This window comes from Lonchura striata, chromosome 7 (assembly GCF_050655825.1).
Source record: "Lonchura striata isolate lonStrDom1 chromosome 7, ASM5065582v1, whole genome shotgun sequence".
NCBI classification, from domain to species: Eukaryota; Metazoa; Chordata; class Aves; order Passeriformes; family Estrildidae; genus Lonchura; species Lonchura striata.
In genome coordinates this window covers 31,116,149-31,141,000 of record NC_140709.1, presented here as the reverse complement: position 1 = coordinate 31,141,000, position 24,852 = coordinate 31,116,149, and the positions used below count along the sequence as shown (strand labels likewise).

The following is a 24,852-nucleotide window of genomic DNA, read 5'->3' as shown; positions in this document are numbered from 1 at the left end:
TATGCATAAATGTCATCTCGGGCTGTACCATCACCAAGACTCAAGAGCTGAGGTCAATATACTGTGCTGGCTTAAATCCTTGTGTACCCCTTGAGATCTCTGCAAGTCCATGGGGTGTCAGTTAACATTATTTGAAGACATGCCACTGCCTGACATCCTGTTGTCATTCCCAAATGTCTATCCATACAAAATATTAACAGGATGTAAAGAAAGTGGGATACACATTCAATGAACACACCAATGGTCTGAGTTTTCAACATCTGTCTCCTTTTAGAGGGGCAGATTAATTCTGTTTTCATGGAGGCATGTTCTACTTGTTTCTGGTAATTTCATCTTTGGTCATTTGTTGACTGATCTGACTACAGTTTTCCTTACAATTATGGGATTATAAAATATAACTGCACCATGGAATGGTGCATGTAGTTGTTCACATCTTGACTGAGTTTTTGTCTGCATTCCAGGGCTCTGCTGGATACCAGGGCTCCCCTGGAGAGCCAGGACAGCCCGGCCCTCCCGTATGTACCCATTCAGTATCACTGTGCATGTTAAAACCATGACCTTAAAAGCATGAATCTGTGTCACCTCTGCAGTGGATGGAAATGTTGCAGTTTATCCTAGTTGTTTATTTTGATGCATGTGGAATGAACAAGTATTTATGATGCCTAATGCATTTTTAGCTTGAAAAATACTTAGTATTTGTTATTATTGTAGTTAATATATAATATAATTTATGTATAATACATAACTAATTATATTATATATATTTATATATATATATATAATGCTTTTCTACAGGGTCCTCCAGGTCCTGTTGGAATGATAGGCCCAGTTGGTCCACCAGGAAAAGATGTAAGTTCACTATTATTCATCCTGTTATTAATAAATAGGAAAAAAATAGTTCATTAAGTTGCAAGACAGTAGAGGGCATTGATATTATTGCATTTGAGAATTTTTAACATCTCCCTATTTCTCTATTTGAAAACATGTCTTCAAGAGAGTAAATTTGGCTTACATAAAGTGTAATCATCCATTCCATAAAGGGTTCAATTTTAACAGGCAATTTGATTGTTTAGAAAAAAAAACATGTAAGCATGAAACATGCTATTTATTTGGTACAAAATAAATTAGCAATTATAAAGAAAATCAAGCAGTAGTGGTAGCTTTCTGCTCCCTTAAAATCTTACTATGGGGCTTACAGCCATTGACACCATTGTCTGTGTCACAGCCGGGAGTCCTGAACAGGTGGAGTACCAGGCAAGGTGCAAACATACAGCTTGTGTTCATTTTGAGTGTTTTACTAAGAAAGATAAGTTTAATGGGATCATCTCTTGCTAAAGGTTGTCTTGAAGTAACTTAGAAATCAACTAGAATCTTGTTAAAAGCTGAGTTTATAAATTCTGGCAGTTGTTATCTAGAAGGTAGTGACAGAGTGAACTGTCACCCTGAGAGGATTTGCAAGACCACCACTGTTTGGTGGAAGTTTCACCTGCTTACTCCAACTCACCTTGTTCTACCACAACTGGCGCTTTACCAGTGAGTCAAGCAATAAAAAACCACTAAAAATAATTATTTTCTTTCAACAGGGAGAACCAGGAAGACCAGGCAGGAATGGAGATCGTGGAATCCCTGGGTTACCGGTATGGAAAATCTCCCAATAACAATGACCTTGTAATCATAGGTTTTGTTTTCCCATATCAAGCTAGTCAAGTGAACATGACACACAGTGCACATTGGCTTGTGCCCTTCATACAATGAGTACCTGATTTATGAATCTTTCTATATGTATGTGTTTAGGGTCACAAAGGACACCCTGGGATGCCTGGGATGCCTGGGATGAAAGGCCAACGAGTAAGTATTGAGTATATTGATTATAGCTGAGTCTGTTACTCTCCTTGAATTATGGTGCTGCACAGTTGTGATCTTTCAGTCATCATTTCCAAGACTGAATCATAGAATTAATTTCTGCACAATGTCATCTGAACTTCCACAACAAAGATTCAAGTTTTTTCTGGTTACCTCAGTGGTAGAGCTCCATCTCTAATGCCAAGAAGGGTTCCAACAGCTGATAGCACTCATTATTGAAAATATGCCCCTTTTGGGGGCTTAATATTTTGCCAAGAGGAATCAAGTTTTCCCAAATGTAGGAGGAATACAATTCACAGATATGGTTTTACTTCCCTACAGGGTTTTGATGGAAAAGATGGTGCCAAAGGTGACAGTGGTGCCCCTGGTCCAAAGGTAAAAATCTAGACTGTCATCTTTCTAAGTAGGTAATGACCTCATTATTTGTTGTATACCTGTGCCTTGCATCTTAAACAATTATAAAAATACAATAAGCATTAAAGAAGCCCATTTGATACCTCAGTGAAAAGAATATTAATCATTCCAAAGGAGTTAGGCATTCAGAACCCAATCATGTCTCAATTTTCCAGCTATAATAAGCATGAGATACCAAAATGAAGGGACAAGTCTTGGTCATCTGACTTTCTTGCATAGTATTTTGAAAGCTGAGTCTTTCTGATTTTTACTTCCTGTTTAATTTTTGATTTGGCACTTGTTTACACTTCTCAGAACTCAGTTCATGCTGAGGACACCCAGCACCCCATAGGAAGGGATAACAAATTGGGCTTTTTTCTGCATCTCTTCCCATTGAATAAACCAAAATATGTTCTCACCAAAGTTAATTTTCTTTTCTCTCTTTAACAGGGTGAAACTGGTCTTCCTGGAGTAAATGGAGCACCAGGCCAACCGGTAAATATGTGCATCCTGGAGTGTTTAAATGTTAGCTGAATTGTTCCTCGGCCTTTTAGCTTTAATTATTGTCCAACCTGCAGTGGACAATAGTGAGTTACACAAATGAGAGCATTGTCTCTTTGCTCAGCCATCTGATTTTTGAAGCCATTTAACAGATTCATTTTTACATGTTTTCTAGGGACCAAGAGGTCCAGCTGGAGAAAGAGGAAGACCTGGGAATCCTGGTGGCCCTGTAAGTAGTTGCAGACATTGTTCTTATCCAGAGGCAGCACATATTTGAACTCAGTATGTTAAGAATTCTCCACTTCCTTAAAGCAGTTGTAATGCAAAGGAGAAAAAACTATATAGCATCGGTTAAAAATCTCACATGAAAACTTTTCAGTCCCCAATTATAGATGTAACACTTGTAATCCACAACACATTCACCATCTTATTTCCTGTTTCACTTTTTAAAATTAATAGATTACACAGATTTCAGTGTTTCAGCATAAGCTCAGGTTTGGCAAAGAGGAGCAGGGAGGAGGAATGGAAGCGAAGAGTGGCAGGGGACGGTAGAGAGAGGCAAAAAATGCAATCTCAGAAGTAACTTGTGGGAAACTATAAAATTCCCCTTTGATGGGTTAGAGAGTATGTCCCTCGCTCTGAAGGAATTCTTAGTTCAATAGAATTCAACACAATCAACAAAGCAGTTTAGAGCCAGCACCTTGTTTCTGCAGACACTGCATAACCTGAGCAGAGGGTCTGGTCTAATATGGCTGCAAAACAGGCAACAGGGTATAAGTCATCAGTGTTCAATCATGTTTTTTGAGTCAAATTTAGTCTTTTATGTGAATCAGAAGTTGCTGTTACTTTTAAATATACATCTATTGCACTCTTACTTATTCACTCAGACAATGTGAATGTAGCTGTTGTTTCCTTAAGAAATTTAATAGGAATGTATTTTTACATCTTTCTGTCACAGAGCAAATCACATCAAGTATTGCATATTCCTTCACAAAATATTCAGTTAATTATTACTTTTGAATTTCTTACTTAAAGAATCCTTGGGTCTTAGTCAACAAAGTTGGGAAAGCACTGACACAAAAATATGGTCCCTGAGTCATGAAAGGATGTGTGTTCTGTGTCCAGGGCAGTGCTCTGTACCTAATACCTCTCTTCTTTCTGTAGGGTGCCCATGGCAAAGACGGATCTCCAGGAGCAGCAGGCCCACCTGTAAGGCAACTTTGACTTTCAGTATTAGTGTTGCTTTAGTCTAATTACTTCTAGCAGTTGTTCTGCAGTGCCAGCAAACCTGAAATTGGGGTGCACTTGTTCAAGAATGAGCATTATATTTAATTGTATTTCAATTGTGTATATTTTATTTTGTTGGTTAATATACTTGAAGGACACAGTGTGATAGGAGAGCTTTAACACTGTAAATCAGGAAATGCAAAAATCCAAACCCAGATTATTCTCAGAGAACATATAAATGGATGGAATTGATACACTTCATGAAGATCAAATTTTGAATGATCTTATCAAATAAATTATTTAGTTCTCTGGAGCTGGCAAATATTTTGCTTTCCCATCTGCCTAGAAACCTGAGCATGTCCACTTGTGTGTGAAACAGCTGTGTTGGCTTTCTTTTCTCCTTCTTTTTTTATAATTAGAACAAATTTTGAAAGTTTTTTTATAACTTACTCTCCTTGATGATGGATTTCATGTTTTTAAATTTGAAACACAGAAGTTCAACTGAACATGTAAAAGTCAGGGTAACTAAGATGTAGGTGTGATATTTTAGGACTAGCCAATCTTATCTTTTACAGCATGATTTATATTTGCTATTTTCCAGGTGTTTCCTTATTCAGAGAAAAATCCCAGAATCAGACTCCCTTTTTTAACTTAAGATTTATTCCATATGGCTTTTACCTTTTGCATTAATAGTATTTCTTTCACTTTTAAGGGTCCCCCAGGTCCCCCTGGAACTGCAGGATTTCCAGGCTCTCCAGGTTTTAAGGTACTCAACTAAAGCCACATAACTACATGGGATTTGGTCCTTTCTCTAGTTACACAGCTGATGTCACTCTACATCATTATTTTATGAGCCCTCCTTTTCCTGGCTGCTATTGCACTGTTTCCAAGCCTTGAACAGATGTGCTGTATGCAGCATGAGACAAATCCAATCCTCATCACCTTCATGAATGCCCACAACAAAACACCACTGAGTGGTAGAAAACATTCATTTAATGTTGATTGCCCTGGAGATGACTAAAATGCCTTAATTTTCTCATTTTAATGTTGGTTTGTTTTTTTTTCCATAGGGGGAAGCTGGTCCTCCTGGTCCTGCTGGTGTTAGTGGTAGTCCTGGAGAGAGGGGAGAACCTGGTCCTCAGGGCAATGCTGGGCCACCTGGGCCTCAGGTACATCAGTAACACTTGGGACCTGCCTGACAGGTGCTGTGTCACCTGCTCTTCACAGAGCCCTTTGTTCTGGTCCTGAGTTTGCAGCATTGGTTACTCACCCTTTTTTTTCCCCCAGGGCCCTCCTGGAAGAGCTGGAAGCCCTGGCAACAAGGGTGAAATGGTGGGTACTTTCCACTTGTCTGCCATCACTGCACTCTGTTGGAGAGGGTCACTCTTTGGTCTGGGTAGAGTCCATTAATGCCACTCCCTCCTCATCTCTGTCTGTTCTCTCTCTACAGGGACCTTCAGGTATTCCTGGTGCTCCTGGTCTGCCAGGAGGCCGTGGTCTTCCAGGTCCTCCAGGTGCAAGTGGAAACCCTGGGGCAAAAGGCAGTCCGGTGAGTTACTAATGGTATTTACACCATGTATTATTGTACCAACAAATATGGTGGAAGCTAGCCTGATGCCATTAAAAAAAACTCCATTTATCTCCTCATAGTAACTTGAAATGGTTTAATAAATTATTTTATAATGAAAATAGGCAATTATTTTTATAAGTATATAACATATTTTGTTTCGTACATATATTTATTGCTGTATATAAAGACTATACATAAATATGGTGATAATACCCAATTGCTTTCCTAAATTATCTACCAATTCAGATACAACAGAGATACTGCTTGTGTAAATTGGCTACATCAGACAAAATCTGTTGTTTTACAGTCTTATTTTCACTGATTTTCATTCCGAAGGGCTGTGAGTTGTACCTTGTCTTTCACTGTCACTTACCCTAGCAGACCCTTTTCTTAGAGCCTTACACCACATGTAGCTCTTTGTCAGAGAAAATATTCAGGGATGTTCAACAAAAGACTCAATGATGCCTGAAATAGCTCAGAAACGGAAATCAAATTTTACTCAATGGTCTTTAAGATTGTATCACTTCTTTCCTTTACTGCATTTTTAAGGAGTCCCATGGCTTCCTCTTATGTGTTCAGCCAGTGCATGCTGTTTCCTTTGCAGAATGTTAAATTAAAAAAAGGAGTTAATATTTTTGAAATATCATGTCTTCTTCCTAGTATTTCAGTACATCTAGTAGCTCCAGAATGATGCCCAGCTGCAATCCATCATTTTAATGGGATTGTCTACTTTTTAGGGAGACCCTGGTAAGGATGGTGCGAAAGGAGACCCAGGACCAAAAGGCGAGCGTGTAAGTAATTTCAAAATGTGTCCAGAGACTTCTTTCAAGAACTCTGAACCCTGAATCATTCCCCATACCAACGGGGTTTGGTTTTTTGGAGACTTCTCATTCACTGATGGGCTTGGTTTCTGTTGTTGCCAGGGTGAAAACGGAACCCCAGGTGCTCCTGGGCCTCCTGGTGAGGAAGGAAAAAGAGGTGCAAATGGAGAGCCTGGGCAGAACGGAGTACCTGGTACCCCTGGAGAGAGGGTGAGCTGTGGTACACAACCTTTTGAGCCAAGACAGAGACAGAAAATTCTGAAGTTCAAAACACTTCTAGGAGAAATTTGGCTCCATATACCTTCTCAGCAAATTCCAGATGTGAAACTGGGTCACAAAACTGGGGAGAATTCTTATCTAGTTTCTCACCTGAATTGTAGCTATTAGATCTATCTCAGTTAGAAAAAAATTTTTTCTTTCAGTTTTTGATATAGAAGAAGCAGTGATTTTATATATCTGGAAGTTTCACCGAAAGATTTTTGCTGAGAAGCAATCATAAACTATGGGAGCTACAAGGGGAACAAATAATCAAAATTTCAAAATTACTTCTCATTTCACAAAAATAAACAATTAAAGAATTTCTGCTCTGAAATGTGAAATTCATATAAATTTTTCTACATTCAAGATATGTCTTTATGTTAACATCTCTATTGTTAATACATCTTCAATATCATTAACAACATTGTCAGGATGTTGTCTATGTTATAATATTTCAAATGCAAATAGGTTTATTGGCTACTATATTAAATAATTTTCCAAAAATTTAATAACTCTCACAGAGAAATTCACTAATTGTTTTATTCAACAAAATAAATATCAACACCATTACAAATTTTAGATTTCTGTTCCCATCAGAAGCAAAGGAAATTGTGTTGATCTATTTGTAAGCCTTAACTTAATAATTGATTGCAATATTTGCTGAAGCTATGAGGAAACCAAAGATGCATAATGAACTAATTAATCGTACTAAACATATAAAAGGAGCTGCAAAATGAAATTTATAATTCAAATTTCTTTTATAAAGATAATAGCAAATATAAATATTAAAACAATTCAACAGAGCTCTTCTCAGTATTGAATTAGAGGAAAATAATTATCAATACTGAATGTGATTTTGTTTTTTATAGTACTTTAGAAAACTCATAAATAATGATGCAGGGCCAGCTAAAAATAAAGGAGGACAGGCTACAATTTCAACAGGAGCACTACGATCAAAGACAAAATTATCTGCAGTCCTTCTTACTGCAGTGAAATACCACTTTCATCCTTTTTTTTTCCCCATTAACTTTCATAATGATAAGTCTAATGGTAAATAGTTTAGAAGAAAACCCAGTTGCTGTTGCCTGTGTAGTACTGCCTATGATCCATAGCTTGCTTTTCATCTGGCAGGGCTCCCCTGGCTTCCGTGGCTTACCCGGTAGCAATGGACTTCCCGGCGAAAAGGTATAAATCTTCCTCCAAATAAGTCTCCAAACTTTTGGAGAATCCATGCGAATTTGGATGGACAGTTTCAGACTCAACATGATGCTGATTCCCTTGCTGTGAATCTCCACCTCTCTATCCAGGGTCCTGCAGGTGAGCGTGGCAGCCCAGGTCCCCCTGGCCCCAGCGGACCTGCAGGAGAGCGTGGACAAGACGGAGGCCCAGGTCTTCCTGGAATGAGAGTAAGACAGGACATGTCTGGGAAAATGGGATAAACTCTGTTAGAGGTGACTCATCTGAGCTGATGTGATAGAGCAGTCCAACTAGAAATCCTTTCTATGAGTTCCTTTCGGCAATAGTAGCATCCATCATGGTGGGACAGGTAACTGAGCAGTCACAGGGCATTCCCAGGACACTGCCACAACGGAGACAGGAGGCTTTGGGAAGGCTCCCAGAGCATGCCAGGCTCTGCCATGGGAAATGCCTTTAATATGAGCCAGCATTGGGTGATTTTCTGCATTAGCTCTTTACATTGCAGCAAATTCTGACATTAGGTATTTAGGGGTTTGTCACCCTGTTCTTTTAAAGGTTTTAAAGTTCTTGTAAAAGTTTTCTATGCCTTCTGATGTTTACATATTTCTACTGGAGTTTCTCACGCACTGTCATAAAAATAATGATTGTTTTGCATTCTTCTTTGTGGGAGGAGAGAGCTGATGGACTGTTGGTTTGACCAGTGCAGTTGGAGAGGTGGGAATTTCATCCTCCAATCCACTGTCACTTTTAGAATTCTATATATTGCGAGGTCAGAAATAAAGTCTCCTCCTTTAGCTTCCTTTTGCTCTTTTGATCTTTGTGTGCGTGAGTTATTTCATGTCATAGTTCTACAGGGGTTTTATTTAAATATGTTTCTATTTCAGTTATTATGTAAATAGATTTAAATAATTAAATTAGAAATTAATTTCAATATACATGAGTATTATATTTTTTATTTGCAATTAGAGAAAATAAGCTGTTGGTCAGTTTTTTACAGTACATATCAGTAACATTTCAGAGATGGCCTATTGTGTAGACAACATCTAAGTGTACATGGATCAACATTCTGGGAGCTGTACTAAGAATTGCCAACTCCTAACAACAAATATATTGACATTCAAAAGCCCAGCTGCAGGCCTCTAGGAGATAAAGAAGATTTTTCTGGCAAGGAAAATGAACTATATAAAATACAACAAAAATATTATTTAGAAATTTAAAAAAGATTCATGAAAAAGTGTTGCATATTGTGTTGCTTTCAGGTAGAGGTGTGTAGTCAGAATTGTTTAATTCCTTTTTATTTCCAGCTAAATATAGTTTGTTTCCCACATAATGAAAGGTAATTTTTGTGCTAATTAATTAATGTCTGGTGTCTTGCTTATATACAACTCTCAGAAAAAACAGTAAACCCATAATGACAGAATTTGTTTTCTATCTCCAATTTTCACCATTCATTGGCTGAGGGGAATGGGAAGAGTTTTAATCTTTATTAAAGAGGATGATAGCAAACAATAGTTTTTATGTATTTATATTCATGAACTGAAACTTCATTATGTACAATTTAAACTGAAGTATAACACTCTTTTTTTTTTTTTTTTTTTGCAATTTGCAGGGCTTGCCCGGAATTCCAGGAAGCCCTGGAAGCGATGGGAAACCTGGCCCTCCCGTACGTACATTGTGCAAATATTTTATCCTAGTCCTCCTGCTGACCCAACCTTACCCTCATCCCACAGTATCCACATGACAGCTTGTTATCACAGACAGATTAATTCTCTCCTCTCTTTGCTTTAACTACCAAGACTTTTTATGCTGCATCTTTGTGAGAGCAGCTTGCAAACTCTGTCATTTGGTACTGTGTAAAACACAGAGTAGATGGGTCACGAGTTGCAGTACAAAACACATAATGAGTTTTGAATAGTGTCTCCCTGTCACTCAATATTTAATGAGTCCTGGGAATTGCTTCATTTCACCTCACAGATGCCACATCTTCCTTTCCTTTTTGCTTATCCCAGGGCAATCAGGGTGAATCTGGACGCTCTGGCCCACCTGGCCCTCCAGGCCCACGTGGCCAGCCAGGTGTGATGGGATTCCCTGGTCCTAAGGGCAATGAGGTGAGTGGGATTTCTCCCCTTCTGCGCTGATGCTTGATGAGTCAAATGTTAAACTAAATTGCTCCACAGTGGGGCTATCTTGTGCTGCTGCTTTAGACAATTGTCCAATGACCAGAAACAAGTATTTCAAATGTAGTGTTTCTTTTTTGTAAGGGTGCACCAGGCAAGAATGGAGAAAGAGGGCCTGGTGGACCACCTGGACCACCTGTAAGTTTTGCTAATATTTTGTTTAATAATGACACAATATTAATAGTAACTTGATGAGTCTTACAAAATTGGTATTACTCTCTAACCATAGCCTAATTTTGTCTTTGAATAGGGTCTTGCTGGAAAGAATGGTGATGTTGGCCTTCCAGGTCCTCCAGGACCTACTGTAAGTGTGGTGGGCCCATCTGAGGCAATGATCAGGGGTCTGGCATCTACAGGTAGACACTGGGAATTTAGAAGAAGGAAAATATTTTTAATGCTATAAAGAAATCTCCTTTTGTGAAGACAAATAAGAGAGCTTTTTGCCTTTATTTTAATGAAAAAATATTCAAAACTTTAGTGGGAGAAACTTGAGTCAGGCATACCTGGTCAGTTTAGAGCTCTTGGTCTTTTCAAGCAGAAGTGTATTGTTGCTCCCTTTAATGTTTATGGCATTTCAAACTCCTGACAAGTTAAAATGTGACTGCTGGATCACATCTAAGAGTTGAAGTGAAAAGAGCAAATACCCCAACACCAACATACACTGGCTTTTGAGCTTCTGCAATGTTGTCATCAGGTCACAATAAGGAGGTGCAGATTAGAGGTGAGGAGGTGTTTATAAGTTGAAGTGTCCTCAGGCAAGTTCATGGATTTTCTTCCTCATTTGTTTGATTCTAGGGTGCTTCTGGGGAGAGAGGAGAACCAGGACCAGCAGGCCCACCTGGCCTCCAGGTGCTGTTTGTTTATTGTTTTCTGATTCTTTTTAATAGATTACCACACACAAAATTAAAAAACAAAATATATATCGGCACCTGACCATTTATATTAGAGTGCCAGATATTATATTTTGAATATAATAGAATATAATAGATCAACCACTTGACAAAAGTTACAAGTAATCAGTTGGCCACACTCCTTTGTGTCAAAAGCAAAAATTTGAAGATGGAAAAATACATAACTTATCCATGTAATATGGGTAATACTGTTCTTTCATATAGGGATTGCCTGGTGGACCAGGACCAGCTGGAGAGAACGGAAAGCCTGGAGAACCAGTAAGTAGTAATTCCTTTTTTTTAGGTAAAAAAAATTAATTAGAAGTTCTTCCTAAATTATATTTTTAAATTCAGACAGCTCTCAGCTCTCCTCAGAGCAGCAATGTCTGATTTGGGGAAATAACAAGGGAGAGAAACAGAATGCCAAACACAATGCAGATGTACTAAGTAAAGTTCATGGCTAACTTACACTTATTTTCTCATAACCAGGGGCCAAAAGGTGATATTGGAGGACCTGGATTCCCAGGCCCTAAGGTAAATAATAGAGAAAATTTTGTTATGACATAAATGAATTAACAATATATGAGCCTGAAAACAAAGAATACCACATTTTTAATCACAGGGTGAAAATGGTATCCCAGGAGAACGTGGTGCACAAGGTCCTCCAGGACCTCCTGGAACAAGAGGTGGACCAGGTCCTGCTGGCACAGAAGGTGCCAAGGTACCCACAGAATGTCTTCCTTTTCTGCTATTCTGCTACCATTTGGGTTAATTTTGTTTTTTCTAATTATTTTTTGTTACTCCTTAGGGTCCTCCTGGCCCACCTGGTCCCCCTGGAGGCACAGGACTGCCTGGCTTACAGGGAATGCCAGGAGAAAGAGGAGCTTCTGGAAGCCCTGGACCAAAAGGGGAGAGGGTAACACACACACACACTTTTGATTTTATGTGGATTTGATGCTAGAAACACACAGAGCACTGGGTTTGTCCACATCTTCACTTTGGCCTGATTTCAGAGGTGCAGATGGTGTAGCAGTACTCTTGATTTAGCAGGGGTATGTGGGTCCTAGATGTTGAAAAATATGAGGTTTTACCCTCAGTTTAATATTTGCTAGATATTTTGCTGCACTGGATCTCTTGGGAGATGGGAACATAAAACAGTTCTATTTAATCTAATTAATGATTAGAATAGTTCATACCATGGGAAGACAATTTGGTCTGGACTTCATTTTGAACCAATTTGGGGTTTTTTCCTCATCAAAGAATGTAGTATCTGATGCTGAATACTGGGCAAAATATCTTCCCCAGTTTAATTAAAATCTGGTTACTGAGAGACCCTCAGTATGAGATCCTTTTCCCCATTTAGGCTCATCTCATGCTTCCTTTTTGCTCATGGTTTTTATGTCTTAAACTTCTTAGGGAGAACCTGGTGGTAAAGGTGCTGATGGCCTTCCTGGTGCAAGAGGAGAGAGAGTGAGTATTTAAACATCCAACAGTTTATCCATCAGCTTTACACATCCAGCTCTTAGAATATGAGTAACCTCATAGTGAATAATACTATTTAGGACAGCTGAAGTTGTAATCTCATTGTGCTTCATTCCAGCAGTGCAAAACTTGGTTTGTAAAGTAAATTAGCCCTAATACTGAGTTTTGTGATTACCACTCCTTGGGTAAATGTAATGGAATTTTTCTGAGAAAGATTGTAGTTGACTGGGACAATGTTTTAGAGGGAAAGAAATCATATGACAGAGAAAATCTATCTGACTGATGTTATAATGACTCACAAAAAGACATTGAGAGTAAATATTCTCATACAGAATTCTCCTACAGGTTACTAAATATGATATATTTATGCATCTATATAGCAAATACACATAAAATAGACCCTTGAAATACATACATCTATCAAATTACTACCTGCAGGCAGTATATACATGAAAGTAATGAGGGATGACAAATATACAAATGGATCTTGGTTGAATTGGAGGAAATATAAAAAATTTATTTCTGACCATAAGGTACACATTAAATTTTCAAGAAATCAGAGAGCTAGTCAGGAGATGCTGAATATGTGCTGAAGAAATGTGTATCAACTATCTAGCTGAAAATCAGGGCAACAGGTCACATTTATTGTATAGCAGTGAAAGAGACCTATTAATTTCAGGTAGTTTTGGGTTAGGTTTGGATGGTGGGGAAAAAAATGGAAATCACTCAGTTGGAGATCTCTCATACTGCAAAATGGTGTGATTTCATAGCATCACTCCAAAATGTGGTGTGCAAATGCACTTTGGCATTGTACACTTGTTTCATTTAAGTAGCTTTGGCAATTCATTTACACTGAAACATAAATACTATTGATCAAAACAGAAGAGTTACATTGTCATATTTTGATACAAAATCTATCATTTTCTCACTTTCCAATTGTTTAGGGCAACGTAGGTCCCATCGGTCCTCCTGGTCCTGCTGGCCCACCTGGAGATAAGGTAAAGCATCCTCACAATGGGGTTTGTACTGTGAAGAGTCCCAGGGGGGACAAACACCCCGTGACCATCCTTGTTCCCTGCAGGGAGAGACTGGCCCAGCAGGTGCCCCTGGCCCGATGGGTTCCCGTGGAGGTCCTGTAAGTCACAGAACTTTTCTTCCTCTGTCACCTCACCATGGCTCCTGTTGCCTGGTGTAGACATCAGTGCTGCCTATCAAACCTGTCAGCTATACATGTGGCTTGGGTTGTAAATAAACCAAGCACATTCAGTGCCTGTTGACTCTTGGGGTTTATAAGTACTAAAGGCTTCAGAAAATCAGGGCTTTTAACATGCAAAGGGGTCAGAGGGCTGCAGGGACAGGGCAAGGCAGGAGCATGCGCAACAGTCATGTCCATCTTGATTTAAAGTTAAGTAAACTTTGAAAAACACTCTTTTTTGTATTTATTTTTTTATATTTAACACTCTGGGATCTCAGTTGAACACCATGCATTGTTCTCAGGGCTCATACAGGTGTAGCTGAGTTAAGTTTACCACATTTTAGACAATTATCAGTTAATTCCTGAACAGCTGTGTTTAGTACTTTGGAGCAAAAGTTGTTTTGGATCAGATGTTTGGGGTTTTTCCTCCAAAGCCTGGTAAGACAAACTTCAGCAGCCTTTATAGCAGTATTCTCTAACTTTTAAAGTGAAGTTTATCTTTCTAACCTCTTCCATGTGCTTTTCCACAGGGTGAACGAGGAGAACAAGGTCTTCCTGGGCCTGCTGGCTTCCCTGGAGCCCCTGTAAGTGTCTGCATTACTCTTCCTGTACTCAGGCACACACAGGGCCACATGGCTTTGTCCTTCCCTCCTGCACTGGTAGGGCAGTAGAGTTCAACTGCATTCACACTTAATTTCATATTTAATTAAGTACCAGAACAGCATTTCTTGTCACAGTGTTATCTAATTTTTTGAATGGTGATATAACAATATAATTTTTCTACAGGGCCAAAATGGGGAACCTGGTGGGAAAGGAGAAAGAGGCCCCCCTGGTCTAAGAGGAGAGGCTGGACCCCCTGGAGCAGCTGGTCCACAGGGCGGCCCTGGTGCCCCAGTAAGTGTTTGCTGTTCCAAGAGGTTTCTTCAGCCTCCCTCAGCCTCAGCGTGCTGGGCCCAAGGGCATGAACTGCCTGAAACTTACTGACACTTCCTATAATTTTAATCTTGATCAAATCCTTTGCTTTATCTACTTCCTTCCATGTAGGGTCCACCTGGTCCTCAAGGAATAAAGGGAGACCGTGGATCTCCTGGCGGGCCTGTGAGTATCTGTTCAACTTAGTCACTGCTAAATCCCTCTATTTGTTACAACAAATGTGATATAAATGAAAACTAATAACTTCATTGACTATAGCATTGGCAGTTCAAGAATACTTAAAGTGTTCTAGAAGGAGTAATTAAAGTAGAAGTCTTTAGTGATATGGATTTCATTGATTTTAATATAAGTAAGGTGCCAAAATAGCTTTTGACATAATGACCCAAAGCTCTACAATGGCTTATCTCAACAGTTATTAAATTTAATTGCCATCTTTGCCAACTATCTCAAAACCCATTAACTCAAGTTTGAGGCAAATATGTGACCTCCTCTTGCAAAAAAAAAAAAAACAAAAACATTTTGTTCCATTTCAGAACATTTAATTCAGGTTTCAAACAAAACATGACTATAATTTAAACTCAGCAGGTGTGTAAGAATCAATTTGTTCCTGTTTCTCCGGTCTTCAGAAAATAACAACTAAAAGTATTGATCTCCTTTAGGGTGCTGCTGGTTTCCCAGGTGCTCGTGGTCTACCTGGTCCCCCTGGTAACAATGTAAGTTGATTTATCCCCCTTTTCTTTTAGTCTTACTTTGTGGATACATTTAGATGTATATTAATATATTATGCAAAAATATTCTGAATATGATGGTTGTACTTCAGGAAAAAAATCTGCAAAAAAGAGTTTACCCTCCTTATGATAATGAATAGGAAGGTAGGGTTTTAATAAAGGTACCATTAGAGTCAATGCAATTCTTTCCATTCATTGGCTCAGCTAAAACTGTAATGAAAGACATTTCAATCTGCACATGTCCAAGACACCATATTAAAGGCATATGGCAGGAGTGATTCAAGAAAGCAGAAGGGCCTGCAGCCTATTTACAGTTTCTGTGGGAGAGCCATGAGTAAGGAATGTGTACCCTGTGTTGGATGCCTTACAGGCACTGGGCATCCAAAATGTGCAGGTGTATGTCCAGAGAGCAGGGATAAAAAACACTGGCTGTGAAAGTGATACACGAAAGTACTCTCTTACAACACAAGATCAGATTTGGGTGCATGGGGCTGGACCCTAAATCTGCCTTCAGGCAATGACTCGGGTCTGGCTGGCTTTCATTAAACCGATGCCAGTACATGTGTGCAGCTCACACTTTCCTTCTTAAAACTCTTTTCAGGGTAGTCCAGGTCCCCCTGGCAACGCAGGCCCGGCAGGCAAGGATGGGCCTCCCGGACCCCCCGGCAGTTCTGGTGCTCCTGGAGGTCCAGGACCTGCTGGCATCAGGGGTGAGCCTGGCGCTCCAGGAGAAAAAGGGCCCCCAGGAGCCCGAGGAGAAAGGGTAAGTGTCCCTGTTCCACCAGGAGACTGGGATTATGTCTGTCCAGAGCAAGCAGCCAAGAATGTTAAAGATGCTCCTACTGACTGCAGTGACCTTTTCTCAAACAGGGGGCACCAGGTGAGCCAGGTCCTCAAGGCATCGTTGGCGGCCGGGGGAACACGGGTCTGCCAGGCCTGCGTGGCCCCAGCGGCCCACCTGGGATGGCAGGGGCCAAGGTGAGAGCCCTTCACTGCAGCTACAGCCTCAACCCTAACACAGCCCTAACCCAGCTGCTCAAACTAGCCTGGAGATGCACAAAGTGCTAAAAATAGCTTTGAGACACAAAAAGCAATGTACTGGGGGTGTTGGGGGGTTTAATGCTTTCTAGTCCAGAGATGAGAGAATTTACAGTTATTTGTGTTTACATTGATAAGATCAGGCTTGAAAATGTCTGGTATCCAGCTGCTGTGGGATGCAACGTTGTCTTTCAGATTATATTATATATATTATATATCTAGGAGTATATTGCCCACTTCACACACTTTGGGAGGATCACAAGGAGGAGGAAGCTGTAACCTCTCCTGGGTACAAGATCCAAGTCATAGTCTCACCTACTACTAGTTGTTTACCCTTGCTTAATTCTTAATATGTTTCTTGCTTAAATACTATGACCCAAACAGAAAAGTACCCCTCCCCTCCCTCCAGAAAATATGGGGTGAGGCTTGATTTGTATTTTATCACTAATATAGTGACAGACCAGCATTTTTTGGTTAACAGCTTTGGCCATTGTTTTTTGGGCACATGAGAAGAAATACACCTCTTTATTATTTCCTAGTTGTCAGTTAATAAGGAACAATCAATGACCTTGCATGAATATTACCAGCAATGAAAATAAACCAGTTTGACCAAGTTTTTATCTCTTGTTTTGTGTATTCACAACCAGGAAAGCCACACTGGCCCATCACTTCATTAGGTCTCCTTCAAAATCCCTGCATAGTTAATAAGATGCAAAATACACTGGTATCTCCTAAAAACTTTATCTGCAATGGAATCCTTTCCTTTTTTGTTCAGGGTGAAGATGGCAAACCAGGCACCAATGGTATCCCAGGAGAACGCGGTGCTCCTGGTCCCCAAGGTCCTATTGGACAAAGAGGCTTACCTGGAGAGCCTGGCAGAGATGTGAGTGGATGGGATTTCCCTGCGAGCTTGTGAGTTACAAATGGGATCTTCTGGGGGCAAATATCCTTTAAGGTTCACAAGGCAGGGCCCAGGGCAGATTCTGCCTTCCTGTGAGGTGTAGCCTCCTGTCCCTGCCATCCCCTTCTCTGCCTGCAGACATCGTCTGTCTCGCTTGGAACTGCACTGCCTACAAAATAATGCAGGTCTTACAGGTCTTTTTGGAGCAACTCCACCTCTAGGAACTCTTCCCTCTTGAAAACTTTCTTTGATGAGCATTGTTCAGGCTTACTGGGAAACAAGCTGTCTGCTGGTCATGCAGTTTGTGAACAAATTGTGCCCCTATGTTTTGCAGGGTAACCCTGGCTCTGATGGCTTGCCTGGACGTGATGGATCCCCAGGAGGCAAAGTAAGAATTCACCAGTATCCTTAGACTGTCCAACAAATGAAACATGAACTACATGGCAGTATATGTAACGTATATGCTATGTAATTTGTTCCTTGAACCTCCTGTGCTCCACTGAATATACTCCTTATGTCGAGTTCTATAAAACATTGTATTTATTACCCCTTACTATCTACAGGGTGACCGTGGTGAAAGTGGCTCTCCTGGTCCTCCAGGACCCCCTGGCCACCCTGGACCTGCAGGTAATGCTGGTGCACCTGGAAAATCTGGTGAAAGAGGATTTCAGGTAAGACCAAAGTTACTGCTTACTTGCATACCCTTCCTGTACAAAGTCCATTTCATGCAGGAATAGAGGAAGTTTTGAAGAGTCATACATTTGTTACTGTCAGAGTTTCTTGACATCATGGACCAGTTCTACAAGAATATCCAGGGGAAAGACATCTCAGAGTTTATGTCCTAACAATGTTTTAAATTAAGCTTAAAATTCATGTTCTCTGTAGGATGCCAAAAAGCACATAATCCCACCAGGCCCTGTCCCAGTTTCCACCCCATCTGGTGCTCATGCACACAAGCAATGTGTTATTTATTTAAACTAAGGGAGTAACTTTGGAAGTCCTCAAGTTATTTCTCAGGAGTGCTGACCCCAGCACAGTGAGCACTGAGCACCTCACTGAGAGAGGGGAGAAGGGCTGCAGTGCCTGTGCACACATCAGTGCCTACAGGCAGCTCAGAAAGGCTGACATTGGTACAAAAATGGCCTGGCCAGGTTTATTGCTGATTCTACTGTGTGTGGAGCTTCCCCTTGTTTCCCAACACCTGCTGGCTGTGAACATACAGCTTATCTGAAAATAAAGATGTGGGCTAAGTGGTTTCAAGTGATCTATACCTTCTCATTCTCACCATGTCACAGGGTCCACCTGGCCCTCCTGGCTCTACTGGTCCTGCTGGTGCTCGTGGTCCTGCCGTAAGTAATATCTGAAGTATTTGTGATATCATCCATTCACTATTTCCTGTTATATGGGCAATGCTCTTATCTCCTGCTATCTTCCTTTTATTGCAAATCTACCCTTGCAGGGTCCCCAAGGTCCTCGTGGTGATAAAGGTGAACCTGGTGAACGAGGCAGCAATGGCATAAAGGGCCACAGAGGGTTTCCTGGTACCCCTGGTCTCCCTGGTCCTCCTGTGAGTATTTTGCACTGGATTGGGAATTACAGCTGGTCTTAATTTCTGTGTTTAGGCCCCAGGTACCTAATTAACCTTAGCTAATTTGATGGGAATCTATGTAAATTTGATTGTCAGATGTTTCAAAATCCAGATTCCCTGAATCAACCTGACATAAGCATAATTAAAGAACTGGAAGAAGCTGTTAGGAAGTAAAGATGGGTTTACTACAAGCCTTTCAATAAAAACTTCTTGTATATTCATTTATAATATAATCAGGCTATTCCTGATTTAATTAGGAAAGAGAGAAGTAGGGGTTGGAATGCCTATGTCTGTTAGAAATCTATCCTAGACAGACAACTAAAGCTACTCAGAGTCCAAATGTGTCTCTTCTGGCATGTATCTTTTATAGAAAGTAATACTGGGGCAAAATGGACAGGAAATTGTAAACAACTGAATTGTACATGAACATGCATTACCATTTGACCATAGCTAAGAGAATTTGAAGGGAAAGAATAGACAGGCATGCCATAGATATTTATGGCCAGTAAAGATTTAAGAAGGGATTTATTCTAAAAAAATCTACAAATATCCCTCACGATACAAGTGAGAATCAAGAAACCAAAGCTCACTCAATTAACATGCCAAAGATGGTACCAGTACAAACCTATTCAACAAGACAATAGAACCTGGACTCTAACTCTTATTTGATGACAGATAACTTTTAAACAAATGGCTTAGTTCTTTGCAGTACACACACAGAACAATTTTGTAGATGTATTTGAAATCATCAGTGCTTGTCAAATTATTTAAATAACTTTACTGGTAATATTAAAACTGCAGCATTTTGGCTAGAGCTACATATTTTTTATTAATATTAGAGTTCATCCAAAGCTCATTGGTGTCTGCTGTCTTTCTTGCATTTTGGATAGCACATCTCTATATGAAAACATATTACAGAACATTGAAAATGTCTTCATGTTTATACAAAACACATCCTTATAAAAAGGCTATGTAAGACATGAAAGAATGGTGGCCATTCTTTAATCAGAAAAAAAATATTCAATGTCTTTATTTAAGGCACATGCAGATAGTTGCAAGGTATTACCAGGAAGTGTATGGCTGACTTTTCCTTTTTTCATAGGGTCCTCTGGGTCCACAAGGTGCAATTGGAGGTCCAGGAGCTTCAGGTGCAAGGGTAAGAAAAACTCTTTACTCAACCTAAGTGCAAGGAAAATTCAGGGTGTTTAGTTAATATATACACAGATACAGACATAAATTTTAATTACCCATCTTAACAGAGAGCAGCTGAAGAAAGAAAACACACCTGATAAATCATACAGAAATATTTCAAATAATTCAGGAAAACTTTGTGATGTATCTGATAAACTATTTGGACCATATTGTTTGTGTTCCTCATTGTTCTAGGGTCCCCCAGGACCAGCTGGGCCACCTGGAAAAGATGGTACCAGTGGCTACCCAGGTCCAATTGGTCCTCCCGGCCCCCGTGGTTCCAGAGGCGAAAGCGGCCCTGCTGTAAGTAAATGGTGCACTCACACAAGCAAATCTTTGGGAATATTCATGAAACATTGGAAGCTCAATGCTTTAAATATCTCCCTCAGAAACTCTGTTTCATGGGAAAGATCTGTGGCATGAGGTTATCTAGCTACCACGGCTAAATCCAAAACCATGCAGCTCGTTTGCAGTTTGGTGTGACTATTGAGGCACTGGGTGCTGCGTTGGTCTCAACTGATCACTTACTTTTCTGCATCTCCTCCTCACTGAGGAGTACAGGCTCCCTTTGGATTTGGGAAGCCATGGAATGGGGTTCCTAGATTGCAAAGGTGTCACTATCACAGTCACCAGCTAAAGCCAGGAAATGGTCATTCTCTGGATTTTAGTGGAAAGGGTTCTTTCTCAAAGCCCAGACATAAAGATGGTTGAACTTGACAAAATTAGGGGAAAAAAATACAATTTTAAGAAAATAAAGCCCTGGAAAAATCTAACAGATGTTTATACATCTGTTTAATTAATGAATAAGTAAACTAAATATTTGTGTAAGAATTCTCTTTTTTTTAAGACTAGGGTCCACACAGACTTTTAATTTTAACCTGTTCACTATTTTTTTAGGGTCCACCAGGGCAGCCTGGTCTTCCTGGTCCTGCTGGACCTCCTGGCCCATGCTGTGGTGCAGGTGCTATAGCTGGTGCGAGTGCTCTTGAAAAAGGTCCAATTGTAGGGTATGGGTATGAATATCGAGATGAGCCTAAGGAAAACGATATCAATCTGGGTGACATCATATCTTCAATGAAATCAATTAACAACCAGATTGAAAACATCATTAGTCCTGATGGGTCCCAAAAGAATCCAGCTCGTAACTGCCGAGACCTGAAATTCTGCCATCCCGAGCTCAAGAGTGGTATGTACAGATTTTCTTTTCGACAGAGGCAGCAGGTCTTGGGCATTGTTTTGGTTTTTTGATTTTTATGACTTGAGAATTTAAATGTGGATATCTTCCATACAAATTTTCATTTTTTTCAAACAAATGTCATGAAAAGATGATAAATGTAAAGCCAATTTTAAACATTAATTAAGTATGTGTTTACACATATAGAAAATATATATATTTGACTTCAATTCCACTCATTGTGTCCTTAGAAGTGAACATATGTTTAAACAACTTTAGGGGAAAAAAAACCTATTACAAGTTCTAAATTTATTCCAAATTTCATTCCCCTTACAGAATTCACATGAACTCAGTATCTTTTTATATAATTTTATTTTCTGTGGCATCTCTTCTGTCAAAATTAATACGTTACCTTATTTGGCTCAGAAATCTATCATAGAAATAAGGTTTACCATCATGCAGTCAGATTCTTTCTCCAAATATATTAAGCCCCTTAACATTTTTCCTTACCTCTAGGAGAGTACTGGGTTGATCCTAACCAAGGCTGCAAGATGGATGCTATTAAAGTGTACTGCAATATGGAAACTGGTGAAACCTGCCTCAATGCCAACCCCAGGACTGTGCCAAGGAAAAACTGGTGGACCAGTGCAAACAGTGGAAAGAAACACGTTTGGTTTGGAGAGTCTATGAATGGAGGCTTCCAGGTGAGAAATGAGCACAGTTAACAGCCCAGATTGTGCATGTTAAAACATACACATCATGCTTAAAAATAATTCTGAAATTAAACTGAATGAGACAATATGTGAAAAAAATCCTGATGTGGACTGACCCTAGACATGATTGAACAAACACTGTTGCCCATGTTGTGCTCTGCAGTTCAGCTATGGAGATCCTGAGCTTCCCGAGGATGTCTCCGAAGTTCAGCTGGCCTTCCTGCGCATCCTCTCCAGCCGTGCCTCCCAGAACATCACCTACCACTGCAAGAACAGCATTGCCTACATGGACCACGACAATGGGAATGTTAAAAAAGCCCTGAAACTCATGAGCTCTACAGAAAGTGAGATCAAGGCTGAAGGAAACAGCAAATTCACATATGCTGTTCTGGAAGATGGCTGCACTGTAAGTAAACAGGAGTTTAGTGCTGTAGTTAATAAATATTTCCCTCTAGAGGACCAGACCCATAAAAAAGGAAGAGAGAGATTTGAATGGCCTGGGTAAGGAAAGGACACAGCTACAGCTAGTAGGGGGAACTTAGATTCTGTACACCAGAAGTGCCATTCCTGAAGCAACTGCAGGAAGTGACGTGCACTTCCATTTAAATCTGAGCTTTACAGCTATCTCCTTGCTTTAGGGTCAATGTCAGGGAAGTCACAGTCACCGAGTTGTCATCCATCCCGTCAACTCTAAAACTAGTCATACCAAACCAAGGCTAGCTAGTTGAAGCCATAGGCTGTGGTTATGGGAAGGGGCAAACACAGTAATTTTGCAGATCCAGCATTGCTTCCCTGCAGCAGAAAGTACTGGAGGGGAGCAGGAACATCCCTGAGCATGCTGGTCTGACAGAACCTGCAGCCTTTTCAGTAACAAATGGACAACAATAATGCTGTTCATAAGTTCTCCCTCCTGGAGTCATTTCCACAGAGAGGGCAAGCAGAATCTGACTGCGTGACGATAAACTTTATTTCAACAGGCTGAGAGGCTTTGTTATTACAGAAATAGGAAATCTGAAGTCTGATAACCTGTAGGATGACTGCCACATAGGCCAGCACTCGTGTCTCTAACAATTTTGATTTTCTCTTCAACTTCACAGAAACACACTGGTGAGTGGGGTAAAACAGTTTTCGAATACAGGACGCGCAAGACAATGAGGTTGCCGGTGGTTGATATTGCACCATTAGACATTGGTGGTCCTGATCAGGAATTTGGCGTGGACATTGGCCCAGTCTGCTTCTTATAAATCAAAGATCCTGCTTTTTCTGAAACCCCAGCAAACAGATTCACACTCCAACTGTGCTCCTTTGTTTCAGCCTTGTCAGCTAGTACAGGTGCCCATCTGTATCCCAGTTATTTATTAACAAAATTTCTGGGGAAAAAATCAATTTGATATCAAGGGTGGTGTTTTTTTGGGTTTTTTTGGCTATTACACAAAATACAGTAAAAATGCTTTTTTTTTGCTCTATTTTTTTTACTGAATTCCATCTTCGAAACATGTCTCCGTGGTGCTATAATAGAACTTCAACACTTAATAAAACAACACTGTGTTCTATTAGTTGAATGTTAGCCAATTTACAAAGCACTGATTGCTCCCAGTACCAAAGTTTACCCTTCTTTCAAGATGCAGTCCATAAAGCTAGAACGACCTCCCTGTTTCAACTACCTCAACATGGACAGAAACTGGGATGTGTCTAATGAGTCAAACCAAAAATCAACCAAATCAATCAAAATGCATTGGACCCAGAGGTCAATTCCGGGGATTCATTTGGTACAAAATTGTTTATTTCTGTACTGATTAGCTGTGAAAGGTACAGTTTCTCTTAAGAGTTTAATACCTTAATGTCAGTAGTCACCATAATTTTATTGTTGGATTGTATTCTGTTGTCAAAGGTGCTTCTCTACTTTCCTGTCATTGCTGGTCAAGACCACTAAAATTAGGGAAGTGTAAAAGACTAATATGATGGTGCTAATGTATTTTTCACTCCTAACTCTGCAAGTCAGGGTTATTGACTTGCTCAAAAAGCCAAAAAGTTCAAGGATTTAAAGCAATTGTAAATGTCTCCTGTTGAAGATTGTCATTGGCATATCACAGCTGAGAATTTTCTCCCTTCACTCTGTAAAAGTCAATAAAGATGCAAAATTGTGAATTCCTTCTGTCACGTTAACACATTTATAGTGTTGAAGGTTAACCATCTTTGTAAGCTTTTATATGGTTGTTGGTCTATTCCTTACAGAGACACATAATAAAATATCTTAATAAAATTTCTTGTTGTTTCATAAAACTGACTTATTTTTTAATTTTACCATTTGTGCCTTCATTCAAACAAATGAGCAACAGGACACAACTGTGGTACTACTATGATTTTTCAAAGATCAGTTCCTGTCTGTGAAGGAAGCCCTGGTAATCCTAAAGGATGAAGTTTATGGTGTACTAGTATGAAATTTTTTCTTTCTTGCTTTTTCTACTCCTCTCCATCCAGTGGCTCACATTTGCAAGGACAGGGAGCTTCTCTGTTAGCAGGGATTCAGCTGTGACAGCAACACCCAAAGCAGGACCCATGTACCAAGGCAGGTCAGGTTGGAGAAAATATACCTTAACCTTCCTTAATCCAAGAAACCTGCCTCAGTGTGATAGCAAGGCAGTCACAGGCTACCAGCCTTTCAGGGGGCAGCTTAAATAAAGGGCTTAAGGTTCCCACAGGGCAGGACAGAAGCACCAGCAGTTTGACAAAGTTTTTTATGGCAAATGGAGCTGTACAACTCAGTCATCCCCAGGTTTTAGCAAAAATTTAAGGAGCAACAGTAGTTTGGCAGTTCAAGGCCAGAAGAAGGAACTAAAAGAGTGCCATGGAGCCAGGGCCAGAAAAGCTCTCCCTCAGTTAAACTCTGAAAGATGCTACTCAGCCTTTCCCATGGATCAAAATCCAGAGCCTGTCCCTACATCATTATTGCACAGACCAGGAGCATTAAAGATACTCTACAACAAGATCAGATAACAAAGATTAGGGATT

General features: G+C 40.0%; 1 protein-coding gene across 1 annotated transcript in view; it reads left to right on the top strand.

The window, feature by feature from the left end:
* Positions 1 to 24,123, top strand: part of COL3A1 (collagen type III alpha 1 chain) — a 49,158-nt gene extending 25,035 nt beyond the window's left edge. The window contains exons 7-51 of the mRNA XM_077785151.2: positions 462 to 515; positions 796 to 849; positions 1,584 to 1,637; positions 1,795 to 1,848; positions 2,185 to 2,238; positions 2,707 to 2,751; positions 2,933 to 2,986; positions 3,922 to 3,966; positions 4,697 to 4,750; positions 5,055 to 5,153; positions 5,272 to 5,316; positions 5,435 to 5,533; positions 6,292 to 6,345; positions 6,478 to 6,585; positions 7,765 to 7,818; positions 7,941 to 8,039; positions 9,440 to 9,493; positions 9,840 to 9,938; positions 10,092 to 10,145; positions 10,258 to 10,311; positions 10,803 to 10,856; positions 11,123 to 11,176; positions 11,387 to 11,431; positions 11,520 to 11,618; positions 11,706 to 11,813; positions 12,314 to 12,367; positions 13,324 to 13,377; positions 13,461 to 13,514; positions 14,105 to 14,158; positions 14,361 to 14,468; positions 14,619 to 14,672; positions 15,167 to 15,220; positions 15,837 to 15,998; positions 16,106 to 16,213; positions 17,049 to 17,156; positions 17,509 to 17,562; positions 17,738 to 17,845; positions 18,470 to 18,523; positions 18,634 to 18,741; positions 19,865 to 19,918; positions 20,149 to 20,256; positions 20,851 to 21,139; positions 21,644 to 21,831; positions 22,004 to 22,246; positions 22,938 to 24,123. Of these exons, the coding sequence (XP_077641277.1) occupies positions 462 to 515; positions 796 to 849; positions 1,584 to 1,637; positions 1,795 to 1,848; positions 2,185 to 2,238; positions 2,707 to 2,751; positions 2,933 to 2,986; positions 3,922 to 3,966; positions 4,697 to 4,750; positions 5,055 to 5,153; positions 5,272 to 5,316; positions 5,435 to 5,533; positions 6,292 to 6,345; positions 6,478 to 6,585; positions 7,765 to 7,818; positions 7,941 to 8,039; positions 9,440 to 9,493; positions 9,840 to 9,938; positions 10,092 to 10,145; positions 10,258 to 10,311; positions 10,803 to 10,856; positions 11,123 to 11,176; positions 11,387 to 11,431; positions 11,520 to 11,618; positions 11,706 to 11,813; positions 12,314 to 12,367; positions 13,324 to 13,377; positions 13,461 to 13,514; positions 14,105 to 14,158; positions 14,361 to 14,468; positions 14,619 to 14,672; positions 15,167 to 15,220; positions 15,837 to 15,998; positions 16,106 to 16,213; positions 17,049 to 17,156; positions 17,509 to 17,562; positions 17,738 to 17,845; positions 18,470 to 18,523; positions 18,634 to 18,741; positions 19,865 to 19,918; positions 20,149 to 20,256; positions 20,851 to 21,139; positions 21,644 to 21,831; positions 22,004 to 22,246; positions 22,938 to 23,084 (3,810 nt within the window). The 3' untranslated portion in view covers positions 23,085 to 24,123. The remainder of the gene's footprint in view (positions 1 to 461; positions 516 to 795; positions 850 to 1,583; positions 1,638 to 1,794; positions 1,849 to 2,184; positions 2,239 to 2,706; positions 2,752 to 2,932; positions 2,987 to 3,921; positions 3,967 to 4,696; positions 4,751 to 5,054; positions 5,154 to 5,271; positions 5,317 to 5,434; positions 5,534 to 6,291; positions 6,346 to 6,477; positions 6,586 to 7,764; positions 7,819 to 7,940; positions 8,040 to 9,439; positions 9,494 to 9,839; positions 9,939 to 10,091; positions 10,146 to 10,257; positions 10,312 to 10,802; positions 10,857 to 11,122; positions 11,177 to 11,386; positions 11,432 to 11,519; positions 11,619 to 11,705; positions 11,814 to 12,313; positions 12,368 to 13,323; positions 13,378 to 13,460; positions 13,515 to 14,104; positions 14,159 to 14,360; positions 14,469 to 14,618; positions 14,673 to 15,166; positions 15,221 to 15,836; positions 15,999 to 16,105; positions 16,214 to 17,048; positions 17,157 to 17,508; positions 17,563 to 17,737; positions 17,846 to 18,469; positions 18,524 to 18,633; positions 18,742 to 19,864; positions 19,919 to 20,148; positions 20,257 to 20,850; positions 21,140 to 21,643; positions 21,832 to 22,003; positions 22,247 to 22,937) is intronic.
* Positions 24,124 to 24,852: the final 729 nt, after the last annotated feature.